The sequence below is a fragment of the Pezoporus flaviventris genome, unplaced genomic scaffold (genome assembly GCF_033815535.1).
Source record: "Pezoporus flaviventris isolate CSIRO_AGI_PZ_B2104156 unplaced genomic scaffold, CSIRO_AGI_Pfla_v1 ptg000029l, whole genome shotgun sequence".
Lineage (NCBI taxonomy): Eukaryota > Metazoa > Chordata > Aves > Psittaciformes > Psittacidae > Pezoporus > Pezoporus flaviventris.
Genome location: NW_026892577.1, coordinates 3,919,020 through 3,939,575, shown reverse-complemented (window position 1 = coordinate 3,939,575; position 20,556 = coordinate 3,919,020). Strand labels below are relative to the sequence as shown.

At 40.0% G+C, this 20,556-nt stretch overlaps 1 protein-coding gene across 1 annotated transcript; it reads left to right on the top strand.

The window, feature by feature from the left end:
- The first annotated feature begins 374 nt into the window (after positions 1 to 374).
- Positions 375 to 14,969, top strand: LOC133272051 (pancreatic lipase-related protein 2-like). The gene is made up of 14 exons (XM_061458655.1): positions 375 to 509; positions 1,158 to 1,274; positions 1,456 to 1,504; positions 2,910 to 3,064; positions 5,099 to 5,224; positions 6,155 to 6,289; positions 7,238 to 7,346; positions 8,460 to 8,579; positions 8,669 to 8,791; positions 9,917 to 10,032; positions 10,808 to 10,937; positions 12,263 to 12,374; positions 13,694 to 13,858; positions 14,711 to 14,969. Exons 2-14 carry the CDS (start codon positions 1,215 to 1,217, stop codon positions 14,772 to 14,774), a joined length of 1,464 nt encoding a protein of 487 aa, XP_061314639.1. The 5' UTR covers positions 375 to 509; positions 1,158 to 1,214; the 3' UTR covers positions 14,775 to 14,969.
- The last annotated feature ends 5,587 nt before the right edge of the window (positions 14,970 to 20,556 follow it).

Below are 20,556 nucleotides of genomic sequence, written 5' to 3'. Positions count from 1 at the left end.
TGCTATTAAAACTCTAGAATAGGGCCCAAAAGACTGGGCTTTGCTACAGCCTTCCAGTGTGATGCTACTCACATGAGTCCCAGCTCAGCATCACACACAGATGAGCAGCCCAGCCTATGGCAGAGCCTTGTCCTGATCCTGAAAAGGCTGTGTTTGTTCAGTGTTTACGCCACACTTCCTAGCTCTTTTTAGCTTTAAAGACAATTATCAATGTGTGACAATAACACCCTATTTGAAACTCTGCATTGAAACAGGTGGAGTCATGCAGTAACTGGTCTGACCTGGTTCGTGTTATCTCAGATGAAGCATGCCTTATACAAGGAGATACAACAAGAGTTATACAACTCTTAGCACCAGCCAACAAAGCCAAGTGTTGTGGAGCAGCAGTGGGGTGAGTGTCTCTCTGTCCTGTGTCCTGCTTCATTCCAGGCTCCTCAAAGAGCTTCTGCAAGGCTTACCAAAATCAGCAGAGAGGTGAACCCAAAGAACCTGCTCTAAGCTCTGCCAAGGTAAAATGGAATGCATCGGAGCCGAGAATATTTAAGGGACCGAAGTAAGGTGCATCATGATAAGGTGTGGAGTATCTGGTGAGTTGCTGGAGGATAGGAGCTGGAAGCAGGACATGCTTGAACCTGCAGTGGATTTCACAGGGAGAACTTAGCTCCTGACAGCATACTATGGACTTCAGGGGACACGGAAGACAAGAGGTGGGAATGTCAGGAAGCGGATGCAGGGCTCTGCCTTTGCAGGACTCATTGAAGGATCAGAGCCTGATATTAAGAGTTTTCTAAGAGCAATCTTCTTTTCTTTGAAGATAAGTTATTTGCAGTACTACTGATACTACACTTTCAAGGCTCAAAGTAAATGACTGCTTCCATTTATGCCAGTGCTTACCTATCAGCTGGTGATTAAGTGATCAAACAGATCAGGGCTGATAAACTTACCTGGTTGATAGCAATGATCAAAGTGAGTTCTCAAAACTATCTGTATGATTTTGAAACACAAATTAAATTTGTTCCTGGGTTCTTTTAAATACAATCACCGAATAGCACTTCTGTAAGGAACTTTTCTATTACATGCTAGAAGAAACTTCACACCGTAAAAATAAGTTATTGCAAATCCTTTAAGAATCTTATTTGTTTACCCATGAATTGCAGCACTAGAGGAAAATAAAAGCATCTGTTTGTCAAGGTCAGGAAGACAACCTGGAAGACATGCTTAGAGGATATCCTGCATATGCAAAATCTCCATGGCAAAGAGCAAGAATCCCAAAGGTATTTTCTTGAAACCTTGCTATCTTTATGGAAGGATTGATTCTTTTGGATCCAACTAATTAAATGCCTGAAGTACTCCTATGGCCACTATGACTTCTTTCTAATGGGTCAAGGAAAGCCTTAAGGTGAATTCCAGAATCTATTTTTAATTATGTTTCAACTGTGTTCTTATTTGCTTTAGATGTTTGCAGTATGGATCGCTACTCTTCTTCTTCTCAGTGAAGCCAAAGGTAAGACATATGGTTGACAGAGTCTATAAACAGTGAAAACTGTGTGTGGTTTAAAGTAGAATATCTGCATTTTTGAAAAAGGATGTGCTTTGGAACAGATTTAACAGACTTCTTCATTAGGAGCGCTGAGTTCTGTCATGTCTTTCCCACATTTAACTTACTACTTTTTAATTCTATACAGGTTTTTGCAGCTAGCAAACCAAATGGGAATTAGAAAGGCATTTTTATATATTAATGGATACCAAAATTCTTCCAGAACAGTTTCCTCTACCCACCCTCAACACACACCAACATTTATGGTAGCTACAACAGTTGTAATGCCAGCGAAGGCACTATGCAGAGAACAAGAAAACAGTCCTGGTCCAATAGTCCTTTTTACCAATAGGAAAGAATAGTTCAGCGGGGACAGACATACAGAAAGAGCAGAGAGAAACAAAAAGGCACCATCCAAAAGTGGAAACACCCCTATGAAAATGACCTGGTCACTTGTGGAGTCCCTCACTGTAGCTCCACAATCAAATCTTCTCTTTCTCTAGATGTATTTCCAGTATATATCACTCTACCCCTGTGTTTCATATAGACTAATGAATAGAGTAAGTCATGGTGTGATGTAGCATGAATTTCTCACCTATCCCAGCTAACAATAGCTCCTCATTGTTTTCAGTATCTTAACAGCAATAAAAATTATTTTGGATTTCACAATTGAAGTGTTTTAATGGTGGGTGAGGATGACATTTAATGGCAACACCCGTATGCCATATTTGCATCATTACTGTATTAAAGGCCCAATAGAAATTGGGAAACTCTAGTCCTTCAGGCACAGACCACACGTCCCGAGGCTGTGCTTTACTTTAGGCTTTTACTCAAATTCCACTTTATTGCTTCCACTAAAGTCTTATGGTGATAAAAGTACAAGGGAGATGTTTAATAGACATTGTGAAGCAGCCAGAGGTATCTCTCTCTGGTTTTGTTTTACTCCTTCATGAATTGTTGCATAAGAAATAACAATTGAGATAATTCCTGATGCATTAGGACTACTTTGAACTGCTACTCTGCGCAGGCAGCAAAAACTGGTTTGTTCTCTGAATCCATAAAGGATCAAGATTTTATTGTCTTTTGTTGTTAACAATATGTTTAACCGAACACATCCTATATTCTCCTGAGTTCTTTAAGCTGAGCTCTACATTGTGTGTGCTACATGCACAAGGCACAAGAGCACAAACGCACTCCTTAATGGAAAACTGAGCACAAGTGCCTGAAACAGTCACTTTCTGCTTCCTTTTAGTGTATAAATTAATAGCTTAATGTTTACTGTATAAACACTATCCTGCCACCTTCTTGTAAAGTGGTGGCACCCTGACCTGCAACATTCCAGAACACTAACAGTTTTCTTTGCGTACCCCAGGAAGGCAGGTTTGCTACAGAAGACTCGGATGCTTTACAGATAAACCCCCTTGGTCTGGGATCCCAGGGAGAGAACTGGCAGGCTTGCCCAGCTCTCCAGAATATGTGAACACCAATTTCTTTCTTTACACTAGAGAAAACATCATGAAACATCAAGTAAGAAACTGCTTTGCTTTTAAATACTGATAGCATACAACATTCAACATATAATATAGTTTCTTTACTCCCATATTTTTCCTCATAAGTCTCCCAAAAGAAGCCGCAATTCTGTATTACACATGAAGAACCCATCATAATTTTCTTCATTTCACCTGTCTGATGAGCCAGGTATATTTACAACATATTAATCACAGCCTTCTAACACAAGTCACCTTCTCTACAGTAAGCTAATGACTCAAATTCAGTTTCAGGTTTAGCGTTATAAAGCCAGAGGTGGGGAAGACAGTACAAAATGAAAATTCAGTTTTAGCTCCAGTTTGAAAACATATTTCAGACCCATATATATGACTCAGGGATGTGGTTCATATATAGCTCCTCTGAACTATGTATGATTGGTCTCAGAGGCTTTGCTTATGTGGTTGCCAACGCTGAGCCCTAAAAGCATGTAGACAGTTAGGAGTGAAGATCAGAAGAGAAAGCACCCATCAGAAGAGAAAGCACCCATCAGAAGAGAAAGCACCCATCAGAAGAGAAAGCACCCATCAGAAGAGAAAGCACCCATCAGAAGAGAAAGTTCACCAAAGACAGGAAGGAAAACAGGATTAAAAAAATAAAGGGAAGCTTCAAAAAGAAAACAGACTACAAAAAGGAAGGCGAGGATGAAATCATATGTGAAAAAAGAAGGAAACAACCCAAAAGAGAATGGAATGGATGTATAAAGAAAATAAGCATTTTTTTGAAGGCTGGGGCTGAGGGAAATATGGAGACTAATAAGCTAAAGAAAATGATTTGGTAACATATACCATGGAGAGAACCTGGAGGTTTCATTTCCAGAGTGCTGAACCAGGTTATTGCTTATGAAGACACATCAGGTAGAGAAGCACAGAGAGCTGTATGGAAGCAGCAAGGTTAAAATGTGAGGTTATCTACAACCACCAGTGGCAGTATCAACAACAACTAGTAGGAAGCTCTGGGCTGTGACAGAGTGACAAATGGAAGTAGCTAAAAGGAGCCTGCAGGACTGTTTTGGATGGATCAAATGGGAACACATACTGAAAGACACCAGCAGTGTGTCAGCCTTTTCCTCTGAGGAGCAGCAGATACTGGGAAAAGCTCACAGCAGGATGCTCAAGGTGTTGGAGGTGTCTGGGCTGCAGTTGTCCATAGCAGGAAGCAGTTTTGTGGAGCTATGAGCTAGTCTGGTGAAAAAAGAGAAATGACCATCAGAGAGTGTGAATTTTACCTGGACAAAGAGCAAGAAAAATGAAGCAAATTGGGGGTGGGAAATCCATTGCTGCTGTTTACTTACATTACATGAAAAAGGTTTCACAGTTGGGTATTTTAATATAAATGGCAGTCACAAAAAGTGGAGGTGTTTAGCGATTTCTCCTGCTTGAGTCACCTCAAAACAAGTCCAGCTGAGAGGGCTCTGAGGTTTTAACTTTAATCAGTCCTCCCCTGAAGGTAAGATATGTGCTAATTAGTGTATGACATCCTCTTTTAAGCTTACAAAACCATAGCAAAAAAAAAAGAAAGAGACAAGTTTTAAAACAACCCAGGACTCAAAATTTCTTGAAAATAATGTCCTATTTCCCAATAAACCCTGGTGGGCTTTCTCATAAAACATAAATAAGCTTAGCAATGAAGGTCTTATCTTCAAACAAAAAAGCAAGAAAAAGATGCATAGATTCAAAGTCAACCACATACTACCTTGCAGCAGGTGCTATCTTTCTATTTCTATGGCCCAGGTTGATAAAATCTTGTGTTTACACGGCATGTTGTACCAGTATATCTCAAAGCATTGCATGCCAGTATCATAAGTTCAATTAACAGGAGGAAGTGAATAATTTGTTGACGTGATTAATTGATATCCCCCAGCAAGGCAGTTTACACGTGAGAAACAAGACACATCTCTATGGAGTCCAGAACTATGCCTTAGGCGCTGGGTACTCAGCCATGTATCACAATGTACCATGGGACGGAGCAATCACATCCTTGTTGTGTTGTTTGTTGGTTATCTTTTTTACACAGAAAATTTCAGCTACAAGTCCGTCAACTATCAAAGCTTCCAATTTCAGGACACACAGGAAAACTCGCTTCCTTATACATGGCCATCTTGCTGGAGCAGACCTCCCCTGGATATCAAAGATGTGCAGGGTACGGTATGACTATTTTCTGACAGTCATTTTACTTGTGTTTGAAAGCGCAAATATTCACATCACCCCATTAACTGGCTTGAAATTTCCACCTAATATTCACACCTCTCTTCTCTTGTTAATTCAGGGAATATATGAGGGAAAAACCCCTCAGAATGAAGCTCAGTTCCACATGAACACCCTCTTGTTCCTAGCTACGAGTACAGCGCACTCCAGTCTTCTGCTAAGTGCCCTCTTGCTGCATTCAGCTCCACTGGAAAGCTATAATTAACTGATTTTTCAATTCTTTGCCAATAATAAAGAGGGAAAAAAGTCATTTTTCTCACCTCAGCAGAAGGTAAAAATAAACATTTCAGTTTGAGTGAGGCATTTGATCTAATAAAAACAAAATGCTTCTTTCAGCAGATTGGCTTTATTTTATTTAGGCCCATCTCAAAAATTAGATTGTTTCAGAATGAAAAATCAGAATGTTCCATTGCCAGAAGCATATCAACAGTATATTTTGGTTACAATATATAAACTTTGGGGCTGAACAACTCAAAGACGTGTACACAAATTTGCGAATCCAGTGGTCCAAGCATATAAGTTTTGATAGACAAAGCTTGGGCAATAAAAAAGAAGTAACACTATCCTCTTTTTCTAACTGGGGTACTGTCATTAAGAGAAGCTGATACCATAAAGCAAACCAAGGCATCTAGAACAGAAATCGGAACTGAAACAAGCTTCCGTGTGCCCTGTGTTCAAATCACTGCCTCCACTCTGCCTCCGTGTGTTAATTCTTAGTATTGTAGGAATTAGTATACCAAAGATGTGGCTTTACCAGCCACATAAGAGCCCCAGATATAACAAAAAAAAAGATGCTTTTTACATATACCTTGTTACAATTCATATCTGTTTTCTTCTGTTCTTCTGTTTTCATGTTCTCCACCAGTTCATGTTCCACACTGAAGATGTGAACTGCATTTTGACTGATTGGAGAGGTGGCTCCAATGGTTTGTACACCGAAGCAGTTAACAACGTCCGCATTGTGGGGGCTGAGCTGGTATACCTGGTGAACCTTCTGGAGGTAAAAGTACCTGTGGAACATGGAAGCAAGGGCATAGTTTGTATGGTAAAGGCTGTTTTCAGGGTGGCACCTGTAGGTTTGATGCAATAGAGTCAGAAGTATGGAAGTTCTCGATAATACAGCTGAAAATATCATGAAAAATCTCTAATCCTGCACGAATGGGAATACCTGCTTCAGTGTCACACCACAGATAAGTGTGTCCCTAAGGCCTTATAGGCAATAATTGCTGAAAGTTTTGCTCATGATGGGCATTATACTGGATAAAACATCAAATTGCACCTGTCTAGTGAAACTGGCATGGTGAAAAGTGGTAACAGAGGCCCAATGCAGTTAAATCATCCCTCTGTGGGTCACATACGCTGCCTCCTGCAAGAACTGAATTGCAGCAAGCCATGTCAGGCTTCCCATGAAGAAGCTCATCTGAGGCTGGCACACCAGCAGCAATCCCAGCATGGCGCTACCTGTCCAGCAGGTCCTGTGTGTTGGAGCATCTCCATAGCAGGACAGCCGTTTGATTCATGCAGCGGATATGCCACAGACAAAGGCACTGAAAACTCCTCTTCCACAGACCCGTATGTGAAGGGACAGGCAGCTTAGGGGGTGAGGCAGTGGGTCATTCACGTTTTGGATAAGTAATCAGTGCAAATATAGGGGAGCTGCTGCAAAAATTTCCTTTTCCTTCTTTTCTGTCATAAAGGCAAGCTCCTGACAAAGGTCACTCCCACTCAGAGGCACGATATAAGATTGGAGGGGTGATTTGGGAACTGCGTCTCTTTAGGTACAGATCCCACTGCCCGAAACAGTAACTTCCCACTCAAGACACTCCCCTCCATCACCCACTCACTGATCTGGCCATGTCCCAGCACAGCACGGGGCCACAATGCAGTGCCACCAGCTTGTATGCCCAGCTTAACATGCTTGTTTTCTCCTTTCCATACATCTTCACAGAAAGACTATGGCTACTCTCCTGCCAACATTCATTTCATCGGCCATAGCCTCGGAGCACATGCTGCAGGGGAGGCAGGGAGAAGGAAACCTGGCATTGGAAGAATAACAGGTATGGAAGCTATTTCAGCTGGTGAAGCTTTATGTTTTTCATGCACCTGAAGAATCACTGCTGCCTTATAAACACATAGTATAGACTACCAATGTTCTCGTTTGTCATAATTCACACAAATGAAGACATGTCCTATAGCATGCCACGCATTTCACATGTCAGAGTTCACAGTTCTGAGAAAAGTTTGACTGCAACAGATCAGAAAGGCTTAAATATCCTGACTGTGGCTAAATAGAGGTCGATTTTCACAGGTTGCAGGTCCTAGGAAATACTTGTTTATGATTTTTAATGATAAAAAAGAATGGGAATATGATGTGGAATAAGAGAGTTGTAGAATTAGCAACTCATTGGCATATTGGTTTTAAAAGTACACTCTAATATGGCTTTTTAGATGTTCAAGAGATTGAAAATCTGAAATGAAACGTTAAAAAGCCTGGTTCTAGTATCTCAGGATGAAACAGTAAGTAGCCATTGACACCCTGGAAAGGAAGAAAGCTGTTAGTCACATAGCTGCACAGAGAGACAGAGCACCATGGCACACTCGGACATCACTGTTTTTAGAGGCTCACTGTTTTCTGCTTTCCTTTCTCCTCCAGTCAGTTCTTTTCTATGCACAGACATTGCTTCAACTAAGCTGTGTACACAGCAAGCAGTCACACAAGCAGTTCAGGGAAACAGGGTTCAGAATTGTGTTGCTTGACCCCTGAAGAGAGCTCACTGACACTGAAATGTAGGGGAAACATTTTCAACCAAGCTCTTTTGGAAACAGAAAATAGATTTTTGACCAAATGAAAGTTCTCCAAAATCTGCACACTCATATTAACATAAAAAGATTTCATATTTTTCACTAACAGGCAAAAAAACCCCAAACCTCTTCTTAGAACATTGTTCTCCAAAAGCAAGCCAAGCGCCCACCAGAATTTTACTGTGCTGCAATACCTCCAGCCACCTTTCTGTTAAACCCCTGCTTGTTTTGCTGGCTGTGGACCACAAAATGGATTTTTATATATGGAGTAAAGACAGAAATGTAATGACATACAGTGTACACACACTGTATGTGATGACATACATATTGATCTATTTGCTCAACCAGACCTGTCTCCATTCATTTAGGTTTGGACCCAGCTGGGCCCCTTTTCCAGTATACTCCCACAACGGTTAGGCTGGATCCTTCAGATGCAAAATTTGTTGATATAATTCATACTCATGCTGGTCATCTTTTCTTTGACTTTGGTAAGTTTTCATGCAAAAGCTGGCATCAATACAGAGGTTTGCCATAGTCTACCTGAGAGTGCTCAGTCTTGATTCCTTGTGCGTTTCAGCTCCAGGGATTCTTCAGCCTTGTGGCCACCTGGATTTTTACCCAAATGGGGGGAAGAAGATGCCAGGATGCAAACAGCTTCGTGTACCTACTGGGAATAGGAGCATCAATGACCTTATGAGAGGTAAAAGTGTTTTAAAGAAATAATACCTCATTATAAACTACAGTTAGAAATAAAGGCTAAGCTAAGGTAAAGCCTTTTGAATGTAGGTATTATTTGCATAGCTCAGATTTTGAGTAGGGAGAGAATGCTCAAAAATGGAATATTTAAAGCTGCCCTTAGATACCTTCCAATTTTCTTCTGATTTTAACTATAAACTGTGGCAGCTTGCAATTACTTCAGTGCCTCCAAAACTTCACCCTATGATTAGCTGAGCCCACATACAGGCTGAAGCAGAGCGGAGCCTGTTTTTATGCAACTTGGTCTTGGTACATTGTTCTTTCATAGAGGAAAGACTTCACAGCCAATGAAGATAATACTTGCTGCAAGCGACCTGTAAATATAACCCAAATAGCAAATCCTTCTTTCCTGCACTGGCTGCTCATAAATTTCACTCTGATGGGAAAATGTATTTGTTTCATATATTTCTGACAAAATCAAGGACACATTGCCAAGCATCTCACTTTTCAGAGCATTTCACAGAATCACCTCTGTCAAATGACTGCAGAATTTCTAGAGCTTTAAACACTGAAAGCCATGGAAGTTAAAATAATTGCTACAATTACCTTTAATTCTAGAAATGAGTGGAAACTGTGGTTTTACCAAATACCATGTTGTGATACTGGTAAGCAAATGAAAACTACTTTATAGTAAATACTATATGCTTTTAGAAAGCTATACCTATGAATTAGTCAAGTCTTTGACATATCAAAGGGAAATTCTTCTAAATCCGCCTCAGTTCTCATGTTAAAGTAAAAGCAGTTAAGTACATATAGCAGGACAGGAGGCTGCACAATGTCTACCTGAATGCATCACCACCTCCGTTAACTTCAGCATGAGTACAGGCACACACAGATTAGAATCTGGCTTTTCCCCATAGAAAAATATATATGTAGCCATAAGTACATTTTTTACTATAAAACCTAATAATTCACACTTTAAACATCTTTTAATTATTACTATATTTTAATCTGAGACATCACTATATGCACAAATGCTTTTGAGGAAAAAAGACCCACCGGTTTTGCTTTGGCATGGACTTTATGTCAATACATAACTTTAATCTTTTTTACCTGGGCTCTTTCCCAGAATATAGATCTCTTGGATGTGGACATAAAAGAAGTCTTCGGTACTATGCTGAGAGTATTATCACTCCAAAAGGATTTGTTGGGTATCAGTGTGAAACTTATCGAGCTTTTGTATTGGTAAGTATCAGGTACACATTTATCTGAGGGGTTATACCCCTGCCTTTCTTCTCTTAATGATTTCTGACACAGCTTCTACACTCTAGATTATGGGATACAGGGTGGGCTATGCAGATTCACTGACTACCTTCATCCAGAGCATATGCAAAATATAGGCAAAATGTGAAAGCAACAAACTTAGAAAAAAAGAAAAAAGAATTACAGATCTAGAAAAAAATAAAGCAGTAAATACATTTACAAAGGGGGATATGAAGTGGCTGGGCTCACCTGTTGCATGGGTCACCAGTCAAGGTCACTCTGGTTGAAGGAATTCCGTCTAAATCTGGTGAAACGCATCATTAAGGAGACAGGCTCTGGATTTCAGAAGTGTTTAAGTATCTGTATAAACAATAAATGTAGTCAGTATATAGAGCAGGGGAGATATTTATACATTGCAGTGTTGTTCACACAACCCTCACGTGACAGAAGAAAGAAGGCAGCACAATATTCTGGTGTTTCATGCCAGATATAACCAGGCTTTTAGCAGACCAGTTCAGGCAGCACAACTGGAGGCTGGTCAAGGAGGAAGATAAGTCTGAATTTCTTTCCATTTACTCCCCAAAAGAATGATTACAATACTGGGAAAAGCTGTTAATGTTCAAAGCAATATTGACAAGTAACTTGTACCTTTTCAAAAAGGCTGGAAAAAAAGCTGAAATAACTGAATTTATTCAACTTTAAGAAGTGGGCTTAAAACAGATAACATATTGTAACACACATTGTTATTTTCCCCCAGGGAGACTGCTTCCCATGTCCGAAGGAAGGATGCCCACTAATGGGTCATTATGCTGATATGTTTTTACATAAAACTGAAAAAGAACATCAAAAGGTTTATTTAAACACAGGGCCCTCCTCTCCATATGCTCGTAAGTGCTCATTTTGAGAGGTGAATTCTACAGCGGCAATGAATTATATGTGCAAAATCTCTTACACTACTCCAGAAAGCTGCTGGAGTTAATGAGTGGCACTCAGCGCCAAATCTAGTTTCAAGTGTGTTGACCTCCAAGTTAGAAACAATGCTAAAATCTTTGTTAATTAGATGATGGCTTCAAAAATTCTATAAAGCTGAAGATGGGAGGAACGTTGTGCACAATTTCAAATAACAATTAAAAAGTTACATTGTCTTTATTGACAAAAATTAATAAAACTGAATCATTCCTTTTGCAAAGCTCATCAAGTCAAAACGGCAGGGAGTAAGAAGCAGTACAGTTTTCATTGTGATTTACGTAGAAGCAGCCAGTGAGGAATAAGGAAATTTGTGAGTAAGTTGCAGTCCATCACAGGTGGATGGACTGCATCATCACAGGTGATGAACTGCAAGGGCAATAAATGGGAAAGGGTCTTCGAGATCCTTATTCACTGGGCAACAAAACATGAAAGCAAAATGAAGGAAAAAAATCAATCATTTTATGTGTCGATAAGAGCAAAAAGTAAAACAATTAATGTGAGTATAGAGAAACTAGCCATTTCGCAAATCTAAATGAATACATTCTTTTCAACATTTACAAACTGCTGAGTTTATGGAAGTTGTAGCCTGAAACCAAACATAAACTTCTGAAATGAAGGAGGAGATTCTCCTTTTAATAGCCCAAATTAAAGACAGCACAAACACTTCCCAAACCTGGTTGTCTGAAATCAGTACGTGCTATTGCATCTGAGACCCTTCTGTCTTAGACACGCGGGATGTCAGGATCTCCTGACAGCTCTTGGGCTATGCACAGTTATAAGAAAACCCTAAAAATGTTATATGTCAGGATTATCCTGGTAAAGAAACCAGTTTTGTTTAATATATCTTTCACAACACAGCAATTCAACGGATCTCACTTCACAGTTGAGAGCTAGCATGCTACCCACAAGACCCCAAATTCCTCAGAAGTGTAAGAAATGACAAGACTACAAGTGAGGGCAAGTGAAAGAGCAAGATACAGTATTGGCCATGGCAGATTAAATACTCAGCATAGTCAGTAGGTCAGCAAAAATTGGACCTGCAATTTAGACCACTGTCAAGGAAATGAAGAGTACCAAAATCATGCAGAGCCAACACTTGACTTAATAGTGACATTTTGTGTGCTTACAAGTGCTTTTGTGCAATAATTTTCTCTCCCTGAAAGACACTGAAACACATGAGAAGTTTTACCATTAGAAAAGAAACTTCCTTACAACCATAATCTATTTCACTTGGCTTTCAAAGGCTGGCGGAAAGAGATACATGTCAAAGTGTCTGCAACAGAAACCATGGAGGGAAATATAGACGTAGCCTTGACTGGAACTAATGGGATCAGGAGAAAATATACAATTGACAAGTAAGTTTAACAGTTTGTTGAAAAAAATAGCTCTATTGCTGTTATCACATTGAATTTATACACAGCTAACTTTACATGTCTCGTCTTGTTCTATGTGATCTGTGGCTTAGATTGGTAATGAAAGCAGCTGATCAGTGGTTGAAGCTCCCCATGGTACAGATGGGGGTCAAAATCTGCTTGCTGGTATCTCTTGCTCTGTATTTGCTTTTCTGTTCTGAAGATGACTGTTAGCATAGCAGAGGGGGTGAGAGCAAAGAGCTCTGTGGCTGCTGCTGGACTCACACATCATTTGGTGATCTTTGTGAAGAAAGAGAGCTGCATGGCATACAAACATTTGATGGTTCCCTCCTCTAGGGAAAAGGTGAGGAAGTTGCAGCTTGGTTATGAATGGAGCAGGAGTCAGATTCCTGTCTGCTCAGAGTAGTTTTTTCCAGTGAATTTGAATTTCATAAACTGATCCTTGCCAAGAGCACAGCTTAAATATTGAAAAAACAGTCTCCTCTGTGTTTCAACATAGCGCTGTAACTGGTACCCTGTACCAGGAGTACCTTTGGTTGGAAATACACTACTGCAGTGATGCACCTAGAGGTAGTTTCTATGTTAATGTCACTGTAGTGTGCATTCTATTAAAATGAATGATACCACAGAAGACATGAACGTAAACTATAATCTTCAATTTTCCTCATGGTTGAGAGCAAGCAGAAGCACTGAGAGAACTTTTTGTCATGACTTATTTGAATATTTTCTATACATAATGTTTAGAATAAACCCCATGGCAATAGTGACAGAAGCCAAGCTGACTAATCTAGTGTTTTCATGTTGAAAGGCACAGGAATTCAAGCCACTAAGTCCTCTGCATACTTATGTAGGATCCCTGTTACAATGTTTGTCCAAAAGAGTGTTTGATATATTTTACGTATGACTAAACTAAGATCCAAGGATTTCATAAACAACTTTTCTACCTGCGTCGAATGACTAGCCAGCAGACAGGACAGAACTTGGTGCTTCTGGACCCCAGACATGATGTCCCCAGTGCCTCCATTGAAAGCTTCAGATCTGTGTGAGGCTCTGCATCAAGAGCCCTGTGCATTTCCCAGGACGCATTCTCCAGTGATATGTTCCAAGCAAAAATTTTGCCTAATATCCCTGATGGGTAATTCATGAAAAATAAAATATAATAAAATTAGAATGCTAGAATTCAAAGCTTCAACTCTCACAGCATCCCACAGCTCATCTCCCTGTCTGCCGCAACTGTAGCATTTTGTTTCCCTCATGTGCAAAGAAAGCAGAGCATCACTTCTGTGCTTTTCTTTTGGCAGGGGAACTTTCAAACCAGGCAACACGTACTTGAACTACATTGATACAGAAATTTCTGGGAACATTTCAAAAGTTGAGTTTCTCTGGAAAAAGCATCTAGGTCATGTACACAGAGGCTGCATGGGAGCTGAAGAAGTCACAATAATATCTGGGGAAAATGGAAATGTGTGAGTACACAATGTAATGGTGTTCCATTCGGTGGGTATAGAGGGGGGAAAAATGAACAAAACAAACAAGGGAAAAAATACCCAAAATACCTTTGCATGGTATCATGTCCCTTAAAACAAGTGGGTTTAGGTACTGAAAATAAGAGCCTAATCCACATTTCATGGCAGTACTGGGTGGCTGGCTGAGTACAGTTACTCCCAAGAGCTCAGCACTGCAGCCAAAAATCCCCAGAGAACAGAAACATCAAATCTGAAGTCCTGGTGGGGAATAGCACCGCACTTATAAGAAAGGTAGAAGTTTTTTTCTCCTCAATTGCAGTTTGCTGTGCCTACATCTCTGTATGCACATAACAGAGCACATCAGAAACAGCTCTGCACAGTGCAACAGTCACTTGAGGTGGACTCCAACCAGACTCCATGGATCAGGCACCCACTGGCACTTGCAGTACATTAGGTACACTGCTGGAGTACACCTCTTGGCTCAGTTTTAACCAGAATGGATCCATCTGATGCATCCAGACACCACTCTGTCATGTAAACCGAAGTGCAGCAAGTGGGAAAAACAGAGTGCAAGGTTCCCTTTGAAAGTGTATTCCTGGTCCAAATTAAAATGCTAATGGAGATTGAGCATAAAGACAAACACATCTTAAAATGTAATAGTTAGCTACTAACTAGTAGTTCTTCTAAAAAGTTATTGTATAACATACACTTTTTGCTCTCAGTCTACTAGAATTCATGCTTTGATTTAACATGAAATAGAAATGAGACTTACAATGATTATCTTGTGCTGCTGCTCAGAAAATGTCCCACTGTGCTAAAAAATATCTCCTTGAACTCTTCCTCTCTCACCAGGTCTGTGTTCTGTGGCTGTGGAACCGTGCAACAGAGCACATGGCAAGACCTTGCCCTTTGCTGAGGTTTGGCAAGGAATGCCACCGTGTCCATTGTGGCAGCTCTCGCCATCTGGAAGAGAGCACTTCAGTCTGTAGCAAACTATGAACAAGACTCCTTCAACAGATCATTAAAAACTTGCCCAGCCCACTACAAAAGCTCTATGTCCAAATTACCGTTTTCTGCTTTCATCCATACAGGGATGTATAGTTCCAGTTACAATGACAGCTGACGTGTATTTCACAGTAACACACACGTGCAGTGTGATTACATTTCAGAGCCAAGAGGGAAAATAGTAAAATAGGGGAAAAAAAGTCCCAGCCAATTCCCCTTAGAAATACACTGAATTATCTTAGGAGGAGCATCCAAAAAAGAAGCATCAAAAACAAGCAAACAAAAAAAAAAAAAAAAGAAAAGAAATAATAAGAAAAGGAAATTTTAAAAAAAAAGGGAGAAAGAAAAAACTTTAAAAAAAAAGACAGATAAAAGAAAAAAGCAGCATAGACAGCAAAATTCTTTAACAGTGCCTACTTACTTGTTCAAGAAAAGGACCCTTGCATGCTTTCGGAAGGATCTGATTGTTTCTATGTCAGGAGTCTGAGGAATAATTTTAAAGAGAAGAATAACAGAGTTTGAATGCTGTTGCCTGTCATGCCCCTTCTTCCTGAAGAACACATTTAACCAGCATTTTAGCAGCGCATCCAAAAGACTGCTTAGGAGCTGGGACTGTGTAATGTGTTGGAGAGTAGACCTTGATAAACTCTACTATCAAAGCACACTGTGTGTCAAGCAGGACAACTTAATGTACAGGAAAATACTTGATTGTTGCCTTTTTCCTGAGGAAGAGCTCATTGATGTGTTCTGTTCATCTCTGCTGAACATTGGGTGAGCTGGGACTCTTTCTTTGTACCTGACACAGCCATTTTCTTTATCAAAACAATGTTGCACTATTGAGGATCTTCAATTTTCTGGCAGCCTTCAAAGAAACTACATTATCAGTATAACTTCTTTATCAGTGAAGCTGAATTTTCACCTCTGCCTTGCCTTTCTGAAGCCACTGAAGTCAGGCCCAAGCAGAATTATTTGCATTAAGATACAGCATTGGTCCCTCCAAATTTGGCAGCATTTTGATTACACAGATTAACAAAACCAAACTACTAAGAGTGGTAGTCGCATCAATACAAACTACCCCAAAAAATTCTTCTGGTTTTTACTTGCCCACTGTGGCTCAGACACACAGCTAATTTTTAGATCTATCATTTGGCTGCATAAATCCTGCATGCGAATCATGTTGAGCAACTCTGTTCTGCCCCATCCTAACAACTAGCTATTCCAGAATACCTCCACTGAGGTTCACCAAAAGGTGCTAATGAGGTGCATTACACAAAGCTAAATATGAGTGATGAACACATGTGTTTCAAGCCATGCAGCAAGGATTTTGAGATGTCAGAATCCAGCCACCTCCTATGAAATTTGACAGAGGAGCGTGCTTAGGATGCTTGCAGCAAAGCTGACAAATCATCAGTCAACCTTCTCAGACTCACTGCTTCAGTACCCTTACCATCACAGGGTAGGATCCAGAAACCATCTCGACCGGGGAGCTCATCCTCCTCTACCCCTTAGGGAAACTCCTTAGAGAAAACCTTCTTCTTGCATAAGTAGGGACTCCCCTCTTCTGTGCTTCCCTGGAGAAGTACAAAACAACCCTCCAGGTACTTCTATGCGGTTGAGAAATACCTGTAGCTAATAATTACACCATCCTTAACATTCTTCATAAAGCAGGCATGGCTCTCTGCCCCAGAGTTGCACAAATAAAGGAGACTTGGGAGGGAAAAAGACTTATTTTTCCTTTCTTACAGTCAGGAACTGAAGCAAAAGGTATTTTCCTCAGGGTCAAAGAAAAGCATGGAGCAGGGCCAGGCACTGGATTGGGTCATTGGATTTAATGGCAAGAGACTGCAGGGTAGGCCATCGCTTTTCACAAGAAGGAAGCAATGTCCTGTTGAACTCAAGACTGCTATACAGCCCATCCCCTTCTGCCTCCATACTTGGCTTGCCACTTTCGCAATTCTAACAATTAATTACATGTTTTTATGAATAATAAATCATGTTGCTACTTTCAAAAATACAAGCTCTCATTTTGCTCAATTTTCAGCTATTGACTTGAACAGCATTCTGACTAAACACGACAGCTCATATGGGCTGGTGACTTCTGCTATAAATGTGGTCCAGCTGATTAGACCACTTAAAAATACACATTTTCTCACCCAGTCAGCTCAGCTAAAAATAAAACATTGCTTTAATTTCTTCTCCTTACGTTGTCCTGTCTTATACCGTTTCTTGACTTCAATCCTTGGTTTAGCAAATATCAACACTGCACTCCTTTGCAAGTACTTCTGTAGATAAAGCAAGAGAGATTTATTTTTATGAGCTAAAGGTGAAAAAAATACTGACAGCAGCTATGTGTTGCTGGTAGAAAACAGACTTCCTCCTGTTTCTTTGTGTACTTAAAAATTGAAATTGCTACTTGTATGAAACCTTAAGATACTGTCACTTTGTATTAATGAAGCCAGTCCAAAAAATGCAAGGGTTTGGTATTTCACAAGACAATCTGCCATTGACAAAGACTGGAACAGTAATTCTTCCATAATTTCACAACAAGGTAAGCCAGCTTTTAAGAACTATTTAAATTGCATCTTTAAAATGTCAATGAGATGCACCATTAGATATGCTTGGCTGTCATGTTGAAAGGTAGCGCTTTTTTTAATCAAATGTGCTTCATTTGTCTAGGGTTTTTAAGAACATATTATGATTTGCATTCAGTCTTTTGTGTTATTTAAATATTCTGCAACGATATGAATGCTTCAGAATTACAATACAAATTTCATTTAATACTCCTTAAGCATTTGTTCCCCACAAAAATTATGCCGAAGGAACATACTAACAAAGCCATTATAAAGCATTCAGCCTCAGTCTCTTTTCTCTCTCATGACACTCTTTTGGCAATGGGGTAAGGTAAAACAAACACCCATACAGACAAACCTCTTAAATCTTTTCTAGAAGAAGGGAGCAGCAATAATAAGTAATTCAACTCGCTAACTCTCTGCTCCACTGACATCACAGAATCACGAATGGTTGAGGTTGGAAGGGACCACCAGAGGTCATCTGGTCCAACCTCCTGCTCAAGCAGGGAGTCAGTGAGAGCACATTGCTCAGATCTGCTATTGAGAAAACAAGGACAATTTTTGTCACACTTCTCCATTAACAGGAATCATAGGATGGTTTGGGTAGAGAAGGACCTTAAGATCATCCACTTCCAACCCCCTGCCATGGGCAGGGATGCCTCACACTAGACCATGTTGCCCAAGATTCTGTCCAGCCTGCCCTTGAACACTGCCAGGGATGGAGCATTTACCACTTCTTTGGGCAGCCTGTTCCAGTGCCTCACCACCCTCACAATAAAGAACTTCTGCCTTACATCTAATCTGAATTTCCCTGTTTTAAGTTTGAACCCATTACTCCTTAAAATACTATACTGCAGGGCACAGCAGACTCTTCTTTACATAAACCACAGTATATCAAAATGTCTCTCATAAATATCTGTCAACCCAGAACCAGAAGCACAATAATGAAAATTAATTAAATAGAACTCACAGAATCACAGAATCATAGAATAGTTAGGGTTGGAAAGGACCTTAAGATCTTCTAGTTCTAACCCCCCTGTCATGGGTAGGGACACCCCACACTAAACCACGCCACCCAATGCTTTGTCCAGCCTGGCCTTGACACCCACCAGGGATGGAAGACCTATAGGTGAAGACCTCCATTATCAGATTATGCAGTTATCTCTCTTCCCTTTTGTGATCACATCCATTTATTTCTGTGACTTCTCAGACTTGTCCATGCTACTCTAAAATCCTAGAACATAGTGATAAAATCCTTGTAAAGGAACCACAGTCTTGCAGGAATAAACTTCCAAAGTCCTTTTCTCTTTCTTTGTTAGAGAGGAAGCTTGACAAGGCTCTTCTACAAAAAGCTCTCCCAGGACCTTCATTCTGCCTTTAAGACTAGCGTGTTGGTTATATCATTTTATAGGCAAGCCACTTGCTAGTTTCTTTCATTATAGAAACTCCATGGAAAACCCCGTAATACATGTATCCCGAGATAAAAACACAGCATGAGGGTTTTTTTCCTTATCTAGATAATCTGTATTCTGTATGTTCCCACATGATTTTTTAATCATTTTGTTTCTCTTTTCAGGCTTCTGTTTCCCCTCCCCAAAAATGTTTTTCCCCCCCAAAAAAGCTAATTCTTTTCCTCATAGTTACATTTTTATAAGCTTTTCTGACTTCTCCCTTTACATTTAATTTAGGTTAGAGTCTTTATCTTTGCCATACCAGAAGTGAGTGAATGATAACAGTGGTTCAACGCCCGAGAACACACATCCTGAAGGTACTTTGGGTAGATCTGAGATCTGGTTTTAATCTTTTTCCATCCAGCAAGTCTATTTATTTTCCCAGTTAGCATTCTTGCAGGGGCATCACCTTGCTCCTTTCTCTTTCGTATCCTCCTGGATATTTTCATAGTGAAATTATTTACCTCTATTTACCACACTCCCTTCAGTGAAAATTACTTATTTTTCCTGAGAAACTCCAATTCTAAAATGTGTCACATTATATAGAAGGTATCTTTGGATAGTAATGTTACTGACATTTTGATGTAGTCGGAGTATTCTGGCTCTAACAGTTACGTCTGGCAGCTCGTGGGACAGAAGCAGAAATGAAACTCTCTGTGCATTCCCAGCAATTGGTGGAATTATTCTTCCAAAACCAGAGCTGACTGGGGTTGGAGTTCACTGGGAGGGCAAACACTTACCCACTGACCTATCAGCTAATCTGTCTATACAGGCTTTCTATAAAACTCACGGCTCTCTTCTTTTGTAGTATCACACGATCATAATTTCAAATACTCTCCAAACTGCTTGAACTTATTCTGTTTCCAATAATTAGGAAGCAGATACTGATAACATGCCCAATTTTATATTTATGGCATATTTCCAAGATAAGTCAGAGCCAAGAATCTGTTCCTTATCTTTAGCTATCAAGGATCTAAAAACTTCCGGAAGGAACATGCATCATCACCAACCCTTGCACAAGCAGAGCACGCCTACATTGCTGTTCTGCAGAAAAACATACCTCTCCTCCCAGCTACCACAAGGCTAGATGGGGCAAGTGTTTTTCAACACCGGAAGCATAAGCAATATATGAAAATACAGGCTGGCATTGATGTCAATCCCCTTTCCATCCCACAAGTTTTCCTTTTTTTGGTGCTAGGAAAGTTTGGGACTGAATGTAGGTGTCGTCCAGACTCCCAGATGGCTAGCTTTGTTCAGAGCCACTGGGCTGTATCCAAGATGGTGAGGGTTATTCTTATATTGATCTAAGCATGCAAGAAGATTTGCATTTGCCATTCAATCTCCAAGGCAAATCTACAGTTATTCCCTTTTATTTCACTTGCTTCTTTCAAATAACTTTAATATTCTAGCATTAATAGGAGAGCAAGCATTCAGAATAATAGACTTCAGTCTCCTCCTTTTAATTCTGCCTATTATTTGTAAAGTAAGCCCACTGTACCTACTGACTCCTTTCTGTCTTCAGTTACTTTCATCATCTGCTCCATAATTCTCTCCTAATGTTATTTCCTTTAAATACTATGCTCCATAAGTCTCCAGCTCACAAAACCAGAACTTGACATTATCTTTGCTTGCTTTGGCTGATTTAATTAGCAAACAGAATCTATTATGAAGG

What these genes read in the sequence shown, in the direction of transcription:
- LOC133272051 (XM_061458655.1), top strand. Translation starts at nt 1,215, where the DNA reads ATGCTTAGAGGATATCCTGCATATGCAAAATCTCCATGGCAAAGAGCA. An exon ending in AAAACATCATGAAACATCAA is followed by an intron (nt 3,065 to 5,098) that starts GTAAGAAACTGC and finishes TTTTTTACACAG; the next exon opens with AAAATTTCAGCTACAAGTCC. An exon ending in AGAAAATATACAATTGACAA is followed by an intron (nt 12,375 to 13,693) that starts GTAAGTTTAACA and finishes TTCTTTTGGCAG; the next exon opens with GGGAACTTTCAAACCAGGCA.